Source organism: Microplitis demolitor, chromosome 4 (genome assembly GCF_026212275.2).
Source record: "Microplitis demolitor isolate Queensland-Clemson2020A chromosome 4, iyMicDemo2.1a, whole genome shotgun sequence".
In the NCBI taxonomy this organism is placed as follows: domain Eukaryota; kingdom Metazoa; phylum Arthropoda; class Insecta; order Hymenoptera; family Braconidae; genus Microplitis; species Microplitis demolitor.
This window is the reverse complement of record NC_068548.1, coordinates 2535042-2553720: the sequence shown is the minus strand read 5'-3', so window position 1 is coordinate 2553720 and position 18679 is coordinate 2535042. Positions and strand designations below refer to the sequence as shown.

At 26.9% G+C, this 18679-nt stretch overlaps 4 protein-coding genes across 9 annotated transcripts; 1 reads left to right on the top strand and 3 right to left on the bottom strand.

The window, feature by feature from the left end:
• Positions 1-68: 68 nt before the first annotated feature.
• LOC103570252 (annexin B9) lies at positions 69-4060 on the bottom strand. Its single transcript, XM_008547935.3, has 7 exons — positions 3822-4060; positions 2891-2946; positions 2065-2446; positions 1483-1635; positions 1154-1327; positions 724-905; positions 69-470 (listed from the first exon to the last, which is right to left on the bottom strand). The coding sequence occupies exons 2-7, from the start codon at positions 2915-2917 to the stop codon at positions 417-419; spliced, it is 972 nt and encodes a 323-aa protein (XP_008546157.1). The 5' UTR covers positions 2918-2946; positions 3822-4060; the 3' UTR covers positions 69-416.
• A 1135-nt stretch (positions 4061-5195) lies between these two features.
• Positions 5196-13376, top strand: LOC103570256 (palmitoyltransferase ZDHHC15B). 3 transcript variants are annotated; one of them, XM_008547941.3, is made up of 10 exons: positions 5196-5956; positions 6044-6070; positions 6940-7034; positions 7106-7226; positions 7365-7588; positions 7682-7811; positions 8040-8166; positions 8785-8868; positions 12840-12896; positions 13089-13376. In XM_008547941.3, the coding sequence occupies exons 1-10, from the start codon at positions 5836-5838 to the stop codon at positions 13153-13155; spliced, it is 1053 nt and encodes a 350-aa protein (XP_008546163.1). In that variant the 5' UTR covers positions 5196-5835; the 3' UTR covers positions 13156-13376. The 3 variants fall into 3 exon arrangements, with proteins under 3 accessions (XP_008546163.1, XP_008546164.1, XP_008546168.1); XM_008547942.3 differs by lacking the exons at positions 12840-12896; positions 13089-13376 and adding an exon at positions 11198-11283 and having other exon boundaries at positions 5198-5956; XM_008547946.3 differs by lacking the exons at positions 8785-8868; positions 12840-12896; positions 13089-13376 and adding an exon at positions 11198-11283 and having other exon boundaries at positions 5200-5956.
• LOC103570254 (putative hydroxypyruvate isomerase) lies at positions 12190-15274 on the bottom strand. Of its 3 annotated transcripts, none has more exons than XM_008547940.3 (6): positions 14752-15076; positions 14523-14634; positions 14265-14437; positions 13824-13943; positions 13576-13732; positions 12190-12270 (listed from the first exon to the last, which is right to left on the bottom strand). In XM_008547940.3, the coding sequence occupies exons 1-6, from the start codon at positions 14945-14947 to the stop codon at positions 12258-12260; spliced, it is 771 nt and encodes a 256-aa protein (XP_008546162.1). In that variant the 5' UTR covers positions 14948-15076; the 3' UTR covers positions 12190-12257. The 3 variants fall into 3 exon arrangements, with proteins under 3 accessions (XP_008546162.1, XP_008546161.1, XP_008546160.1); XM_008547939.2 differs by lacking the exon at positions 12190-12270 and adding an exon at positions 15117-15274 and having other exon boundaries at positions 13434-13732; positions 14752-14989; XM_008547938.3 differs by lacking the exon at positions 12190-12270 and having other exon boundaries at positions 13434-13732.
• A 327-nt stretch (positions 15275-15601) lies between these two features.
• LOC103570257 (serine hydrolase-like protein) lies at positions 15602-18091 on the bottom strand. 2 transcript variants are annotated; one of them, XM_008547949.3, is made up of 3 exons: positions 17857-18091; positions 17597-17783; positions 15602-16986 (listed from the first exon to the last, which is right to left on the bottom strand). In XM_008547949.3, exon 3 carries the CDS (start codon positions 16973-16975, stop codon positions 16073-16075), a length of 903 nt encoding a protein of 300 aa, XP_008546171.1. In that variant the 5' UTR covers positions 16976-16986; positions 17597-17783; positions 17857-18091; the 3' UTR covers positions 15602-16072. The 2 variants fall into 2 exon arrangements, with proteins under 2 accessions (XP_008546171.1, XP_053593981.1); XM_053738006.1 differs by having other exon boundaries at positions 17597-18091.
• Between the last annotated feature and the right edge of the window lie 588 nt (positions 18092-18679).

Here is an 18679-nt window from a genome sequence, read left to right as displayed (position 1 = left end):
TTTTCTAGAAAATATAAAATAAAATATTTTTTTATTATATAATTATAACAATTATTTAATGAGCTTAAAAAATATATATTTGTATAAAACAATAAACTTCAATATTGTGTAGAAACATTGCAGATGCAAAAATATAAATATATCATTCGCAAATCAATGTATACGAAAAGTTTATTTTTAGTATTAAGGCTTCCATGGTCACATTAATTATTAATTTTTTTGATTCAATAGAAAATATAAGATTTGTGCTGGCGCATGGTAAGATAGCAATATTTTTGCCGTGAGATAAGCTTTGAACACATTCATGTAGATGATAAGTTTCAGTAAAAGTTATCATTCCACAAGCAAATTTTATGCAGGTAAACTTTAAGCATTAATATTTTTTTGGATTTAATTGACTTTATAGTGACTTTTAATTACGTTGATACTAGAGATAATAATGCTTTCTTATAGTCGCCGGAGGTATCACCCTAAAAGTATAGTGAAACATTTAGAAAAATTAAATTCAAAGTTTAATTAAAGAACATTTACACGGAAAAATTATCGTTTGAAATTCTATAGTGTCATTGACCATGTTGATCACCTGCAAAAATTACCATGGTCACAGTAAAATTGACTACTTTAACTACTGGAAATTTTAATCACACCATAAGTATTGACTATGACACCATATCATTATAAACAAGAATAATTTCCCTGTGTAGTAGTAAAATCTAAACTTACAGTAATCCAGCTTTCCAATGATTTCCCATAACGTTCTTCGAATGCTTTTTTTATGTCTCCAAGGTCGATCTCACTTCTTGATACAATAATACGAATTAATGTACGATCTTTGGTACCAATGCCTTGCATTGAAGCATGTAGTCTTTCAGCGAAAAATCCAACCTTGGATTTCACACACTTGACTGAGAATAAATATTTCATTAATTTTATTATACAAAATTCAAATGTACACATTAGAATACATCCTTGATTAAGAAAAATGATTTAATCCATGCTAAGTATATATATTTTAATCATTTCAAATTGTTTTGAATCATTTCAAATAATTTTTCTTACTCAGGAACTCTAGAGGTTCATCCCTATTCAAAAGTTCTCATAGAATTCACTCAAATGTCCCATAGGTCAAAAATCCCATAGAAACATATCTTACCAATTCCTAAAAGTCCTTTTTCAATACTTCCAGAAAATTCTTTTTTGATCGCGACCTCAATGTCATGTCCTGATAATTTTTCATACTCCAAAAAAGTTTGACGTAACTGCTGATAACTACGAGTTACCAATATCATATTAAATTGCGACTCTTCAGACCCCCAATGCTTCTCACCTTTGAAAAACAATAACAACCATTAATATTAAATTTAAAAAATTACATTCTTTGAATTTCTCATTGATCAACTTATCAACTAAATCATTGTTCTGTTTTTTATATTTATTAGAGTAAAGTCTACTAGCGTTAAATAAATAATTAAATAAAAATACCTGATTCGAACAGAGCCTGAGCATCAGCTTGTGCCTGAGCGTAATCGACACCTTGATTTTCATCCCGATTAGCTTGACAAAGTGAGACTAGTAATCTTTTAAAATGACCTGAGGTATCGTCTTTTAAATCGCTCTCCAAAGATTTCCCGTAAACTGTCAATAAATTATTTAAAATATTTTGTAATAAAATAAAAATAATAGCAGCGAGACACTAATTTACATCATGATAGTAAAAAATATTATAATTTATATTATTAGTTATAATATGACTTGAGAATAAAAATCTTGCTTAAGGCCAATGATGACATCATTTTTCTTCGAACCTATGAAGTCATTATTCAATTACAGAATGCAGGTCATTATTATCAATAATCATAAATATAAAAAGTATCAAAAACATGTACAGGTGGCCCGATTTTTACGAGTAATTAAAAATTAATTAAAATTGTTCTGAGCTTGACATCAATTTATAACTTTGATGATTTCGAAACTAAATTTTATTTTAAATAAAAATTTAAAATTATTTAGAAAAATTTTAATAGAATAAATTTTTTTTGTAAAAATAATTGAGATGACACTTACGATTTTCATAGAATGCAGCAATAGTTCGAATTCCATAATTACTTAACGTGCATAGAATTTCAACAATAGCTTCTTCATCGGTACCAAGACCAGCAACGGCGTCATGAAGTTCTTTAGCGTAATAATGAGGCAATGGTGTCATCAGTGCAATAATAAAATCTTCAAATTTCCCAGACAATTCACTTTTCAAATCGTTTATCAAATCTTTGCCATACAGTGTTTTGTAGGTTTCAGCGATTTCCAAACGCTGTACAATTCCACGTTTAGTCAAAACATCAATTATTGTTTTTTCGTCAGTACCAAAACCTTTCATAGCTTTTCGAAGAGTCGCAGCATCTGCATTTGCATCAAATGGCTCTGCTGGATACACAGTTGGAGTGCACTAGTATTTAAATATTTAAATTTTAAATTTAATCATTTCAATGTTTCTGACAATTTATTAAAAATTTTTCGAAAATAGTTTTTGAAAAAATAGAATCAATTTGCGATAGATTTTTTTTTTAAATATATGCAGTTATGCAATTTGAAGTTTCGCTACACAGTAAAAATTTAACACAGAAATTTGTGTAAAATAGTGATTTAACACAAAGTTATGTGTTAATTTTTACAAAATTTTTTTTACTGTATAATAGATTTGTTATACAGATATTAAAATAATATATTAATTAAAGAAATAACTTTTGAGATTATAGCTGACCTACGCAGAGTCAAATGAGGTGATAAAAACAATACGAATAATAAAGATTATAGAGTAAATTAATACAGCGACTAAAGTTAAAAATTTTCCACTAAGATATGATTGAGTAAAAGTACATATTATATTTACCTTGAATGGGTAGTACTGCTGAGACATGATTATTATTTATTCCTAAATTTATAAATCTGTAAATAAAATTATAAATAAATAAAACTAATGATCTTTAAAATCAATTTAATTTTGAATTATTAGAAGTTTTAAAATCTTAATCTGGCGTCTTCGGTTGCTCGTTTAAATTTAAAACCAAGAAGTCGAAATTAAGACAGTTAACAAATAACATTGAAACGCCATAAGCAAACTATGAATATTTAAGGCACTGTAAAATGCGGCTACAAAAAACTATAGTTTTACATAGAACACATCTTATGGATTTTAAAATAATGCATTTGGGTTTAGTGTTGGAATACCTATATTTCATGTATTAGATTATTTTAGAGCAAAGTTCAGGACAGAAAAACTAAGACATAAATTTATGATAAATTATGATCGGAGTAAGCAACCGAACACCGAATACGCCATAAAAGTAATAAATATTTAAAAAATAAGTTTATGGGAAAGTTTTTAAATTTTTAAATTTACTGAGCAAATTAATACTTTTTATACCAAGATATTGTTTTAGTTTTATACTTATGGGTGAGTTTCATTCGAGCTTGAAAACTGCGTTTTAATTGATAGTTAAAACTATTTTTATACCACGACATGCGATACAATCAAAACACTCTGGGGATAGAGTTCTATCGATTTGAAATTTTTTATTTATATCAGTAACAAAAATACCCGCAAAATTTAAAAAAGAGACAGCAAAAGAAAAACTCTTTATGATAAATTTTTTCAAAATTCCATTGATTTTATGAAACTGACCTAGAAGTTTAAATCAGTTTTGGATAAATGCAAATTATAAATCTCATAATTAATAAATTCATATAATGGAATTTGAAATTTAGTATATTTATAAGTATCAATACAAATACAAATTATATAGAAATAACTGAGAACTTACCTCTTGGACTGTCGATGATTCAATGACAGCAAAGGTGAGGAGTTGAGGACTGAGGAGAAAACGTCAACCACACCCAGTATCTTTATTCCTCGTTCTTTTTTATCAATTGAGCCTCAATTCTAGTCGGTCTTTTAATTTATCGTGTTATTTATTATTGTACTACTGTACTATGGAGATTGGAGAGAAGGTCATTCAAGGTCTGTAGTTTATATTATAATATAAACAGCTCAGTTTGTTTATCTACTGACTTTGACGGCTTTCAATTACGTACTGCATTTTGCAAAAAAAAAATTTGTTTATATAAACACAGCTAATAGATAATGAATAACTTTCTACGAATAGCGCATGCCTTTAAACAGGATAAAAATTTTAAATTTTCGGTGCAGGTATGCCGAAAAATGATATTATTGTTTAAAAAAAATTTGCGCGCGTATTTTTTAGCGATATTTTGTACATTTGTACTTGAAAAATGAGTAAAATATTATTTTTCATTATACCTGGATCAAAAGTTTAAATCCCTTCTCTTTTTAGCGGGAAAAAAGTTGAATTTCTATTTTGAAAAAACAAATGATAAAAATTAGCACATTACATTCTTTTTGCAGAGGCAAAAATTTAAACCTTCAGGTGCAGATCTGGGGAAAAAATGGGTATATTTTACACCTAGTGGCAAATAGGTCACTCCTAGATGTCGCCTTCGGCTCGGGTAGGAAATTACACACGAGAGCTAAAATGTCCTATTTTTCTCCTTAGGTGTGTAATTTACTAATTTTTTTACCATATTTGCACTACAACTTTAAATTCCGGCTGTTAAGCGGGAAAGTTATACTTTTCTATTATGAGAAAACAAATGATTGACACATGCGCAATTTTACCCGTTAACAGAAATAAAAATTTAAATCCTCGGGTATAGTATGGTAAAAAATATTATACAAATTCCAATTCTCGTGTAATTCCCTACCCCAGCCGAACGCAACACCTAGGGACAGCTTACTTTCTACCCTAAGTGTGGAATGTACTATTTTTAAAATTCATTTTATTGCGGCAATGAATATTATGTTTCAAAACATCACTGGTGTAGTTTTTTTCTGTAATTGGTTTAAATTATTAAATTTAATTTTTCATGAGTATGGAGTAGCAGACGTCAGACGATTTTGAAATTTTAAATAAATGAAGTAAATAATTAACAAAATGACATTTTTTAAAAATGTAATTATTAATTTTTTAATTTTTTAAATGCGCATTTTTGTAAATTTTATGTCATCGATTATTTACTTTATTTATTTAAAATTTATCTGTCTGCTAAATTCAAACTCATTATATTTTTCCTATAGCAGAATAAAAGTTAACCTTCAAATTGACATGAAGTTGGTGTCAACTAACATCAATTTTTTGCCGCCTTGACGTCAATTTGTAGCCGTAACTTTCCGTCAAGTTGCAGTAAATTGCCTTTCTGGTAAAATGACAGCTTATATCCATTTCTATTTCATAGTTGGTCTGTTTTGGTCACTGTAGACTTCTGCCCGCCATCTTGAAATGTTTTTAAGTTTAGTAAATGTATATATTTATATTCAATCCAAGTATCAATAAATTGATTTAATTAACATAATTAATTATAACTGAACTGAGTAATTAACTTAAAATATATATAAACTATACACATATATTCTATTTTAATCACAATAAATGTTTTATAAATAGAAATTTAAAATTAACCAATAAAGTTTAATAGACTATAACTTATTTGTACATACATATATATAAACATATACATACATATACAAATATCTATATGTATGGAATACTTTGTATGTAAATATATTTTAAATAATAAATTTCTAAAAATGTCGATGAAATTTAAGTTTTGTTGAATTACTGAGTTGTAATTTTGTATATCGCGTATATTGGAGTGACAAAATGATGAAAGGGTGGACCTGACTTTAAATGTAATATTAAATACTGTGATTATTGATAATTTTACATTTATTGTAAGATAACATCTGATAATTTAGTAAAAATGGGCAAACAAAATGGGTCATGTTGGTGGTGCGTTAAAGCATTTAAATGGGTACCAGTCATATTTATTCTTACAATTGTGTTCTGGTCTTACTATGCATATGTAGTACAGTTATGCTACTGTAAGTATTTCTATATTTATTTATATATGAATACATATAATAGAATTCTTTATTCGTTAATTGATTTATTTATTTTTTTTTTTTTAGATACTATCGACAGCTATATTCAAAAAAGTAAGTATTCAAAAACAATACTTCTCTTTATTTATTACTCATTTTTGTAATTTGAAATTTGTAAGAATAATTTTAAAATAATTACAAGTGTCAATGTAGCAGACGAGACATTTTATGAATTTTAAATAATGAAATTTTAAAAAATGTGATTTTTTATTGATTTAAATATGCATTTTGTAATTTTGACTCTAACATTTTATTTAATTATTCAAAAATTTTTAAATTCCCACTTGTCACATTCACGCTCATAAATAATTATATGATAAACAGAGTAGATGCAAGATAATAAAAAAAATAGCAATATTTAGTATTTAACCCTCTCTGATTCAGAAAAATGATTTAATCCATGCTGTGTACATCTATATCTTACCCAATTCAAATTGTTTTGAATCATCCCAAATCATATCTCTTAATCAAAGCTTCGTCCGTCACCATATGAATGCAACGCCGCAATTTTTATTAAAAGATTATTTAAAAGGAAAATAAATTTCCATTTTTGAAATTTTATGAGTTCTACTATACGTTTTAATATCCAATAAATGAATGATAATTTTTCCGAAATTTTGAATATTAAAGAAATAATTTTTTTTTTTTTTTTTTTTTTTTTTGGAAAACCTAAAAAACGTGGCAATTTACTGCTAACGCGATTAAAATCTGCGTTGAATTTGACAAGTCGATAGTAAAGTCTAATTTCTTCGCTTCGCGCTCGAGGTGTGCAAAAAAAAAATTTTAAATTTATGACTTTTATTTTTACTAACATTCAATGAGTTAATATATCCTCGGGCTAAACTATAATTTTTTTTATTGTATACATGAAATTCAATCATATATATTAATGATATTATATTAATTATTGATCTTTTTTTCAGCTTTCTATTTGATATTTTTCCATGTATTTTTCGCCATGTTTTTATGGTCTTATTGGAAAACAGTCTTTACAGATTTAATTTCTGTTCCCGAAGTGGTAATAAGAACAATCTTTATTGAATCAACAATAATTAGTTCAAATTAATGATTATATTTTTTGTATTACAGTTCAAAGTTCCTCTATCAGAAGTGGAAAAGTTGCAACAAGCACAAAGTGAAGAAGCGCAGTGTGCAATACTCGAAAGAATCGGACAAAATTTGCCGGTTACTAATCGAACAATCAGAGGAGGTAAAGTCTATTTACTTATGCACTGTAATTTATCTATAATTAATTAGTTTTTAATTCGATTTATTCAAAATAGTAGAGCCGCGAGTTGAATTTTTTCATGTTTAATTACTTATCGTATTTCTTTATTTGTATTTCCAGCAATTCGGTTTTGTGATAAATGCCAGTTAATAAAACCCGATCGTGCTCATCATTGCAGCGTATGCCGCGCATGTGTACTAAAGATGGATCATCATTGTCCTTGGGTTAATAATTGCGTTGCTTACCACAACTATAAATTTTTCATATTATTTTTGGGATATGCATTAATTTATTGTGTCTTCATCGCCAGTACGACTTTACAATATTTTATTCATTTTTGGAAGGTAATTTCATAAATAAAGTAAATATACTACTATCATCAATTACTATTTTTCTATTAAAAATTTCATGGAATTACTACTGATATATATTTACAGGGTGAATTAGATGGCATGGGAAAGTTCCATATATTATTTTTATTCTTCATCGCACTGATGTTTGCAGTCAGTTTAAATTCTTTGTTCTTTTATCATTGTTACCTGATTTTACACAACAGATCAACGTTAGGTAAGTTTGATCTTTATATATTTATATCTAAATATATATACATTAGAGTTATATACTAGACAATAATTTCTATTCTATTGAGGAAATTCAATTCAAAAGAAATAATAAATTATAGATTAACAGATTCCTGATTTTCTATAGAATGTCTATAGATTTTCTATAGAATTGATCAATATTACTGACTCTAGTGTATTTTTTATTTTAAATAACAATATTTTATTATTATAGAGGCATTTAGACCGCCAATGTTCCGAATGGGCAAAGATAAAGATGGATTTAATATTGGAAAATACAATAATTTCCAAGAAGTATTTGGCGAAAATAAAAAGCTTTGGTTTCTTCCTGTATTTACAAGGTATGTTCACTAAAATTTTAATTTATTTATTTTACTATATATTTTCGATAAATTTTCAAAATTAGAAATAATTATCAACTTTAAAATCGTCATAAATAATATTTGCAAGTATATATATCATTTTGAGTTTTCATATAAATGATGAATGTATAAACTATATTTATTTTAACAAATGACAGTAAAATTGAATATAGAAGCGTTTAATATTTGAATAGAATATTTATTTTTCAACGTTTCATAGAAATGTGAGCCGACTGCACAATACCTTTTTATAAGTATTTTTATACAATATATAAATAGCTATAGATTAATTATTAGACCATACAATGAACTATCAGAACAATAATTTATTTATTTTCACTCCTACATTATTTATATCTTCTCTATTTTATATTATAATTGTAGAAATTTAAATTTTCAAAATAAAATAAGTTACTTATTACAATAATTTTTCGGGCTATAAGTGAATAGTTTGAACCAGAGGCAGTGTCTACAATAAAAAATAAGAACACTTGTAATATCCCATAAAGCAATTTTCTATAATTACATTTTGAACTGAACAAACATTTAAAATAAACCAAAGTAGATAAGAAAAAATTTTCAAAATATAAATTCTAGTCTTGGAAATGGAGTGGTCTATCCAGTACGCGCACAACATCAAGTTCCGAATACTTACAACTCAATGGGCAGTACGCAAAACAGGTTAGCATAATTTATAAATTTAAAAAATAACTCGTGCTTTTTGGTTTCATAGTTCATTTTTGTTTTTTCCTCTGTTTGTGGACTTTAACCAAAATTTTTTATTTATAATAAGTAAATACTCGAAAATTAAGTAGCTGATTAATTATAACTACAAACTACTTCAGTATTAACTAGTACTTTATTACTTACATAAATAGAAAAATATCTAGTCAATTTTCTGATTGACTTTTAAAGATTAGTGTTATCAAGATAAAAGTTAAATATTTAACATACAAATTTAAAAATTATGCTAGCATTGTGCTTAATTTATTTAAAAGTACACGGAAAAAAAATATTGTTCCTCGAACTATCTAAAGTATAGCGACTTGTAGATCGTAACCACAACAATACATATACTTATGGTTACGATACCACATGTTTACTGTAACTATCTATCGTATAGTTGCGAGACCTATACGACTTTTTATAGTCGCCAGCTCACATGACGGTGTCTAACCTAACATTTATTTTCGCGCAAAGTGCGATAAGTTTAATTGCTGCTAGACGTTTAATTAAAAAAATCAATTTTAAAAAAAACTTGTCAAATTTAGAGATAAATTATATATACATGTATAATAACCTCCAAAATTAAAAGATATATTGAATTTTATATATAACCTTTATGAAGACTATAACTTGTAAATAAGTTTTATAAATTATTTTTGTTTTAAAAATTATTTATTTATTAATGATAAACATTATAAAATATGTCATATAATTTGCGACTCGCAGGACTACAGAATGGTCTCACAGCAATACGTATAGTTCTCAGAACGATACCGGATTGCTCTCAGAGCCATCTGGCGTATTGTTGTCATAACGATATAGTAGATCGTTACAGTAACAATCTAGTGTATAGGTTATGAGCATTGTTTCTGTAACTAAACAATATACCTCTGAGAGCTATATTTTTTTCCGTGTACTCTATATATAGTGGAATATTTATGCATGAGCATGATCACTCTTTTTAAACAAAATCACATTATTTATTGCTAATTTTCATAATTGTGCTGTGCGTGCTTGTGAATCAATAACTATTATCCTTTTATGAAACAAACATTCTTTGGTACTTAACTTACCTGTCATACTGTAATATACTTATTATATATTACGAACGATTAGTAATTTAATTGCAAGAATAGAAACCCTAAATACTCAAATAGAAAACTATAAAAAACCTTAAATTCCTATAGTTGCAGCGAATCAAGTCCTACTCGGCATCATACAGATTTAAATAGAGAAGTCTAATCATCAACAAGAACTTAGTTTTGTTTTTCCAAATACTGTAGATGGCTCTATTTAATTATTAGTCTTTCAGATTCTTAAATCTCTATACGTATTTATTTATTTATCTTCTGGCAGAATGTAAAGAAAAATCCTATTTACGTAGAAAATATCCATTACGATTTTCCGATGCATGTGTGCATTAATTATTATTATCCTGATAAAAAACACAGGATAAAGTAATTTTTCATACGACTTGTGTATAAGAATAAATATCTTTGCGCTTATGGTCATTATTCGATAGGTATTGTGCATCTGGTTCTCTATTATATTATAGAATCTATTAATGAATAAAATATTTCGTATTTTATTTGTCTTTTTTTTTTTTTCAACTGTATTACCATCATATAAATTTACATAAATTATTTAGTATGTAAATTTAGAACATGAATTTTATGAGCACGATATTTTTAAAATTGTACAGTAATCTATTGTTTTTTTATTCGAATTATGAAAAAAAGTATACACGCCTCATCTGTACCGGAAGTTTAAATTCCTGCATTTTAAAGGGAAGAAAAATGTTCTTTTTCTGTTATGAGAAAACAAACGATAAAAAGCGCATGCGCATTCTTCCCACAAACAGATGCAAAAGTTTAGCTTTCAAATACAGATCTAGTGGAAAAATAGTATACATTAAGGGAAGAAAGTAAATAGTCTCATAGGAAAAAAGAATGAATTTCTTCCCTCTAAATTGGGAGGAGTTTGAACTTTCAGTGCAGGTATAGGAAGAAGTATTATAAATATTTAGAGGTTTACAAGTACATGAGTGATTGGGTACTAGTTGCCTGATCGGGTAACTAATACCTGAAGATTTATCTATAAAAAGGAAATTTTTTTACTTTCGTAATATAAAGTATAGTTTTCATAAAATACAAGTAACTAATATCGTGCCCATAAAATTTGTCAACAAAATTTTAAAAATCGTAAAATGCTGATTTAAAAAATAAAACTCAATTGTAATTAGAAAAATATTTGAGAAATCGGTTTTGAATATTCGGGCTTACAGTTTCGGTGATGGGATCAGCTTCCCTGAGAGGACTTACGATGAAGATACTCACAATCTACTTGGTGATAATGGGCCTTAAAAATGATTTAATAAATAAACAAGAACAAGGATGTAATGAAAATATTTATTTATATTTTTCTCTCTCCTTTTATCTTTATCTTCAAGTCTTACATGCTCAGGTATTTTAATAGATTTATTGCCATTTATTAAATAAAAAAACCTCGTCGTTTATAATTATTCTGATTGTTATAGAAAAAACTTAAGATTTTATACAATAGATGATATTTTAAATTGAAGATTTAAAAAAAAAATTATATAGTGTAGATATTCATAACTTTACTAGTTATTTATGGTTGCAAAATTGAATAGTGTAAATTTACGCGCTTATTCATGTTAGTATTTCCGTCTCGATTCGCTTAATTTATTAATTATTCATTAATTTAACGGTCATTAATTAATTAAGACAATAAAACAAATGGAGTCATGTAACCTTTAACAGTTGATGATGATGATGAAAGAAAAAAGCAAAAGTATGACACAGGAAAATACCTTTCTTTTATATAAGTATAAAAAAAATATAAAAATAACAAGTTAATGAAAATCGTCTGTAAAAAATTGAAATGAAACAAAAAATAATCAAAACCGATAAAAAAATAATACATTCCATTATATATAAGTAATTATATACAGAAAAAAATAATTTCTTGATGCCAAAAATTTTTACTTGCCCTGAGAAAACTTTGAAGTATGAATTGAAAACTAAAAATTTTCTTGCGCCAAGAAATCCTTTTTTTCTGTGTATATTTTGTGGCAAAGAGAAAAACTAAAAATTGTAAGCCAGCTTTACTCTTATTTGCAATAGCATTTAATCCCGAATAACACGCTGTACTTTTAATAATTACCTACATCGATGCTTAAACTTCAAATATTTGCAAAGCCAATCGATATAGGTTTATTGAAAACAAACTTATGGAAACCCGTTGACGTATTTCCAAATCAGTCTTAATTATTCTGAAACTCGCTCGCTCCGACAAACCGGACGGTTATTTAAATCTGAAATTTAGATGCAAGTTCTGTAAAAAAAATTTATCGTTATATTAATTGATGTAAATAGTGTAAGTAAATAATATTACAATTTCATGTATATTTACATATCGAACCTGATATAAATAAATATATCATAAAGTACTAAAGCATTTTTATTGAAATTTTTTACCCTAGATTTAAATAATCCAACGGTATAAAATTTATCAATGTTAAGTACTTTGAAGAATAGGCTAATAAATAACAAGTTTTTAAAATATTTATATTTTGTTTGTTGGTTTTTTTTTCTTTATTCACGACTTAAATCCTGACGGATTCAAGTTACGGTAAATTGCGGTATTCATAAAATAAAATATTGAACTGTAAAAACTGTAAAAATAAGAAAAAGTATAATGTTCACGGTAAAAAAGACCGAAAATTACGGTAAATTGCTGTATTGTACCGTAGTTCGTTGTAAACTGCTGTATATTACTGTAAATTACCGCGCGACGCGGAAAATTAACCGAGTAATTACCGCAGTTTGCGGTCAATTTCGGTAGTTTACCGTAATTTGAAACCGTCAGAACAATGAACACTTCTACGTATTTTTTAATCTTAGGTGTGACCTTGAGATGAGAATGGTAGAAGAAGCAACTATTCTTGCCTTTGGTGCTGGGTAACTAATTATTGTTATATTTTTTTTAACATTTATTTATTATTTTATTAGCAAAACTAAAATATCCTTATCCTTCCACAAAATACTCATTTTTCACTATCATACTGATAACAAAACAAAAGATAAAAAGTAACGATAATTTATTTGCAAATAAAGTTGACTGTAATTTACTAATTATTTAAAATTTTTTAGTACTGCTGTTGTAGGACCTTTAGTGGAAGCCAGCCAACCTTTGGTGAATTCGATCGAAATTGTTTGAAATTCATTTTAAATATTCAGCATCAAATACCAATTTTTTTCGTGTGTATCATAATGAAAATTTCCTATATCTTTTATAGCAGCTAATCAATCTTTACATTTTTTAAATTAAGATATTACTTAACAATACGATTATTATAAATTTTATTTGTAAAAGTGATTTTGTTTTTTAATTGAACAAACTCAGAATTAATTAGTTTTTTTACTTTCTATAAAAAATTCACTGCCACTTCACTATTCTCAATGAATCAAAAATGTATAAGAAAAAAAAAACAAATATAATTTTTTTAAAATTGTTATTTGTATGAGATTATTTAATGCTCATAAAAGTTATAATTTTGTAAAGTATTTATTGATAAAATAACAAAATAAAATGTTCTTTTTTTTTTGTTATAAATTTTCACCAAAATTTTTAACCCACTTTAATCCTTCCATTGTTGTTGTTTTCGGTTTGTATTCTAAACCAATGTGACCATTGTATCCAATTTCTTTTATTAATGAAAAAATGTATTTATAGTCTAATTCGCCCAACGTATCGGGCTCATTCCTATCAGGAACTTGTGCAATTTGTATGTGTCCTAGAAAATTAAATATTAATAAATGTATACAATAAAAATATACTTTGTTCCTGATAATATATTTTAGAATCATATTTCAATAATTAATTACCAATGTACGGTAAATTGTCTTTCATAAAATTTGTAATGTTTCCTTTGATGTGTTGCAGATGAAAAATATCACACATTAATTTTAAATGTGGGCTATTAATTTTCTTGATAATTTCAATGCCTAATTTAAAATAAGTAGCGCATTAGTAAATCAAATTTTAAAATTTTAAATGTATTAAAATTGTATCACAAAAAATAAATAAATAAATTTGTTTATTTCTGCGTGCTCACTATGACTTGTGTGAGGAATTTTTCTTGTCTACCCTAATTAAGAAAAATGATTTACTCCATGTTAAGTGTATATCTATATACTAGTCGATTCAAATTGTTTTGAATTGTTCAAAATCATTTTTTTCAATCAGGATAAGCGCGAAATTATTCTTGTTTGAAATTCTATGATTTAATTTTCTACTACCAACTAATCTACGTATCATCAAAGTACCTTTATCAAAACAATTCAAATAATAATTTGAAAGAGCATATTTATTGATAGGCTCAATAATACCAATAATTCCTTCTTCTTTAAATTTTTCAACTGCAAAACGTAAATTGGACTCGTAGACTGTATCATTTTCTGCCGTAGGGTTTTCAACAATTCCTGCCATCACATGAATTCTATGAATACAAAAAAAATAAGAAAAATTTTAAACTAAAATTTGAATTTCTTCTTATAGCCGAAAATATTTAGATCAGTATTAACTTTTTGCAATTTAATGCTTTAGCATAGTCGATAGTAAGTTCAATACTATTTTTAAATTTCGCTTCATCACCTGGAATTGCAGCAAAACCCATTTCACCTTTAGTGACATCCCCTAGAATATTTATTCAAATATTGTTTTTTATTCCCACATGTAAAAATAAAATTTAGTTAAACCTTGTAATAGATTTACTGCACGATAATTATATTTGTAAAATTTATGAAAATTTACCAGTAAAAACATTTATCAGCACTTGCTCAATATCAGCATTTTTTTTCGCATTTTGAACCTGCTGAACAGTGTAACCAAAAGGAAATCCACTTTCCACTGCATGAAACCCAGCTTCCTTGGCTAATTGGTAACGGCTAATTAAATTAGGACACTCGGTAAACATAAAGCTAAGGTTAGCCGCGAATTTCAGTGCCATTTTTACAAATTATTTCCAGAAAAATTAAAGTAGAAGTTCCGCCTGGAGAAAAAAAATCGAAACTTATAATTCACTAATCGTATCACTGTGTGATAAAAACATCAAGTTATACAATATTTGTTATCTTATTTTATTTTTAATAGATAAGAGCAAAAATTTATCAATTAACCTTCAAAATTTTATTATTTTGCAATGGAAGTAAATGGCAGTCAATTTTGATTGTTGTCGTTTATTTTCTAAAATAAATTTAAGAGCGAAAAAAAATTCAAATCCCAGTATTTGATAAATTTTAAAATATTGCGTGAATTTATTTGAAAAAAATAACGCGAAATATTTGAAAAAAATCCCAGTCAATTAAAAAATTGAATAAAATAGAGAATAATCTGACAAATCCTGTACAAAACCTAAGATGAGTAAAAATTTTTTTTTTTTTATAAGCAGGAATCTTTTGCAATTAAAGTCTCAGCGGACTTCAATAGAATACTAGAAGATATTTCTCATACATTTAATTTAATGTACAAAATAAAATAATTCAATTTTTTCTGAATCGTTTGGTCACAAAATTTATACAAAAATTTTAATTAATTACTATGAAAAAAATTATTTAATTTAATCAACACAAAAAAATACAGGCCGTGAATAAATATAAACTGATGCTGATCATTAAATTTTATTTTTACATTTAACATGACAAACATAACATCATAATAGTAATTAAACCATAATCACATATGTATTTTTTAAATTTATTTTCATATATTTAAATCCAAACCCGGTGCTTCTATCCTTCATGTGCATAATAAAGTGTTCGAAAATATAAAATATCAGTAAAGCATTAGTATCAATAACAAAACTTCGTATAAAATTATAATATAATTGCTTTTTTTTTAAATTAACTAATACCTAACATTTACACGACCTCTTACCACAATAAATATTTACTCTACAATTATATTGTACTATTAATTGAATTTTATTAACTTTTACCACCTGAGAAAAGTCAGGACATTTAGAATTTTTTGTTTCAATTCAAAATGTCTTAAGTTTTTAATATTTTCCGATGATAAAGCTCAATAAAATTACTTAAATACAGACCGGAAATTAATACTTTACAAAAACCATCAATTATAATTTACTTTTGGTATTACTGTCTAAGTACGCAGATACAATCGACGAGACTCTTTCAGGATTGTTGTTATGTAAGTCATGATTTCCCTCAACGACTTTGATAATCCAAGTTGCTGGAATTAATGTTTTGAAAAACTCTAAATTATTATGAAATTCTTTCGATAAATTGAACCAAGAATTGCTAGATAAAATTACTATCGCTGGTACTTTAAGATGTTTAATGAATTCCAAATATTGATCGTGGTTCAAATTTGGGTAGACCATTGGCTTCATTCTAGAATCTCGATTATATTTAAATTTATCACCAACTTTAGTTACCGCTCGTTCAAATAATGCTTGAGCAGCTTTTTCATTCAAAGAAAATTGCCTGCGATTTTGTAATGCATCCAATACTTGATCTTTTGTGTAGAAACGAACTGGCGATTCGTTATAAAATTCTGATAACGTCGCGTCATTTACTTCTTTGATTCTTGATACCAAAAATTTTTCATTAACAATCCGTGGGAATATTGCATCAAAACTTATTATTTTTTCTAGTATATCTGGAAACAATACACTGAACATAATTCCTAACTGTCCTCCAAAACTGTGACCAATATATGTACAAGTTTTCCAGTTTAGTTCAGTCAAAACGTATTTGATAGCAAGAATGAAATTGAAGAAGTCTAAATTTATTCCTGGAGGGAAGTGACTAGACAATCCATGACCTGGTAAATCAATGGCAATAAAGTAGTATTCGTCTGGCAATAACTGAATAAGTCTAGTGAATGATCCAGCGTTGTCTAAAGTTCCATGAACCACCAGAACAGGTTTTTTTTCAGGTGATCCCCAAGCAGTGGCAGCAATATGACCCCAAGGCATTTGAAGTTTCAATTCCGTACACTTTTTCATCATTTTCATTCAAATGAATTCTAAAAAATATTAATATTTTTATTTGCCTTAATAATATAAAAGACTTGGTACCCGATCAGGAAACTAGTACCTGACCACCCCAGTAAGGTAAGAGACCCAATACTTGACCAAAGAACTAGAACATGATCAGAGAACTGGTAACCGATTGAGTACTGGGTCTCTTCCCTTACAATAATAATTACAAATTTAAAAAAAAGTATATTGTATGATAAGGAATGAAACGAAACGACTTCAGACCAGGGTGAAATTGGCTGCCAAGCTGTAAGCAAGGACTGACATCCACAGTTTGAAATCGTGTTTCATTATGTCACAGACTTTTTTTTTATTGCGTGCATTAGAACTTAAAATTCCAGTGTCAGCAATCAGAAACCAAAATCGGTACCTCTGCCCTATTTGTTCGCAGCCTTAGACTGAAATTAGTTTGTTACGGCTGTAGACACTGAAGAAGTTTCGATGCTGGTACAGTCGGACCTCATTATAAGACTATCATTCTTTTTTATAAAGCAGGTATCGCGAGAAACTGATAGTCTTATAACGGGGTCCTACTGTAATATAATGAAAAATAAAAAATAATAAAGAAAATTTAGATAAAATATATAAGTGATTTACCAAAATTTATACACTTGTCTTTATATTTTCACTTTCAACCTAAATCACTATAATGAATTTATATTAAGTAGCAAAATGTGTTATTATACACATATGTTATGTAAATATATGAAAGTCCAATGGTCAGTTTGACAGGACTTTTTTTACAGCTGGAATAGTGGAGAATGCGATTCGAGTACCATCGGTTCTGTAATAAAATATCCAGATTTAATATTCAATGTCATTTTATGTCAACTCGAATCGCAATTTCGCTAGTTCACCTAAACATGATAGTTGACTGGTATGAATTGAGCAACAAGTTATTCAATAACATACTTTTGCTCCAATCGACGAGGTCCAAGTGCAATATTAGACATGACTGCCAAGTTTTGCTTATTATGGTAAAATAAATTATTGTATAACAAAAAATTTTATGGGGAAATTTTTACAAAATTATGTAAATATTTAAAAATGAAACTAAATAAAATAAATCGATAATAGTATATTAAATAATACGCTTTTATGATAAAAGAACTTGAAAAAAATATATTTTCCTAGTGAAATGACTAAAAAAAGTTGAGTTTATCAAAGAAAAAAAAAAAAAAAATATAAAAGAAGAATTAAATAGAAAAATAATTTCTGAAACTTGTAAAATGATGTAAAGATAAAATTTTTTCATTTATTTTATGTCATATATTTTGTCATTGTGTAAGTACCCTAAAGTAATGCATTGTACTTAAAGGCTAGATTAATTATTTAAATTGAACATGACAAGTACTTTGATCATGAGAATTTTTTTTTTTTATTTAATTGATTCCATAAATTGTACAAGAAAAAATGTATATTTTATTTCATTTAGAATATTTAAAGTTTTGTTTTTTTTTTTTTAAATTTCCCGCGTTTAACTCCAGCTTTAACCTCCAATAATTTAAAACAATTAGTTAACATTAAATCTAGAATAAAATTACATTTTTTATTTCAATTTTTTCCCACCAAAATATAATTGATTTGTTATGTTATTTTTTTTGGTAGTCCTGCATCAGTCGATGAAAAAGCGGTAAGTTTCTGATGATCACATCTGACTGGAATCAAAATCGATACTAA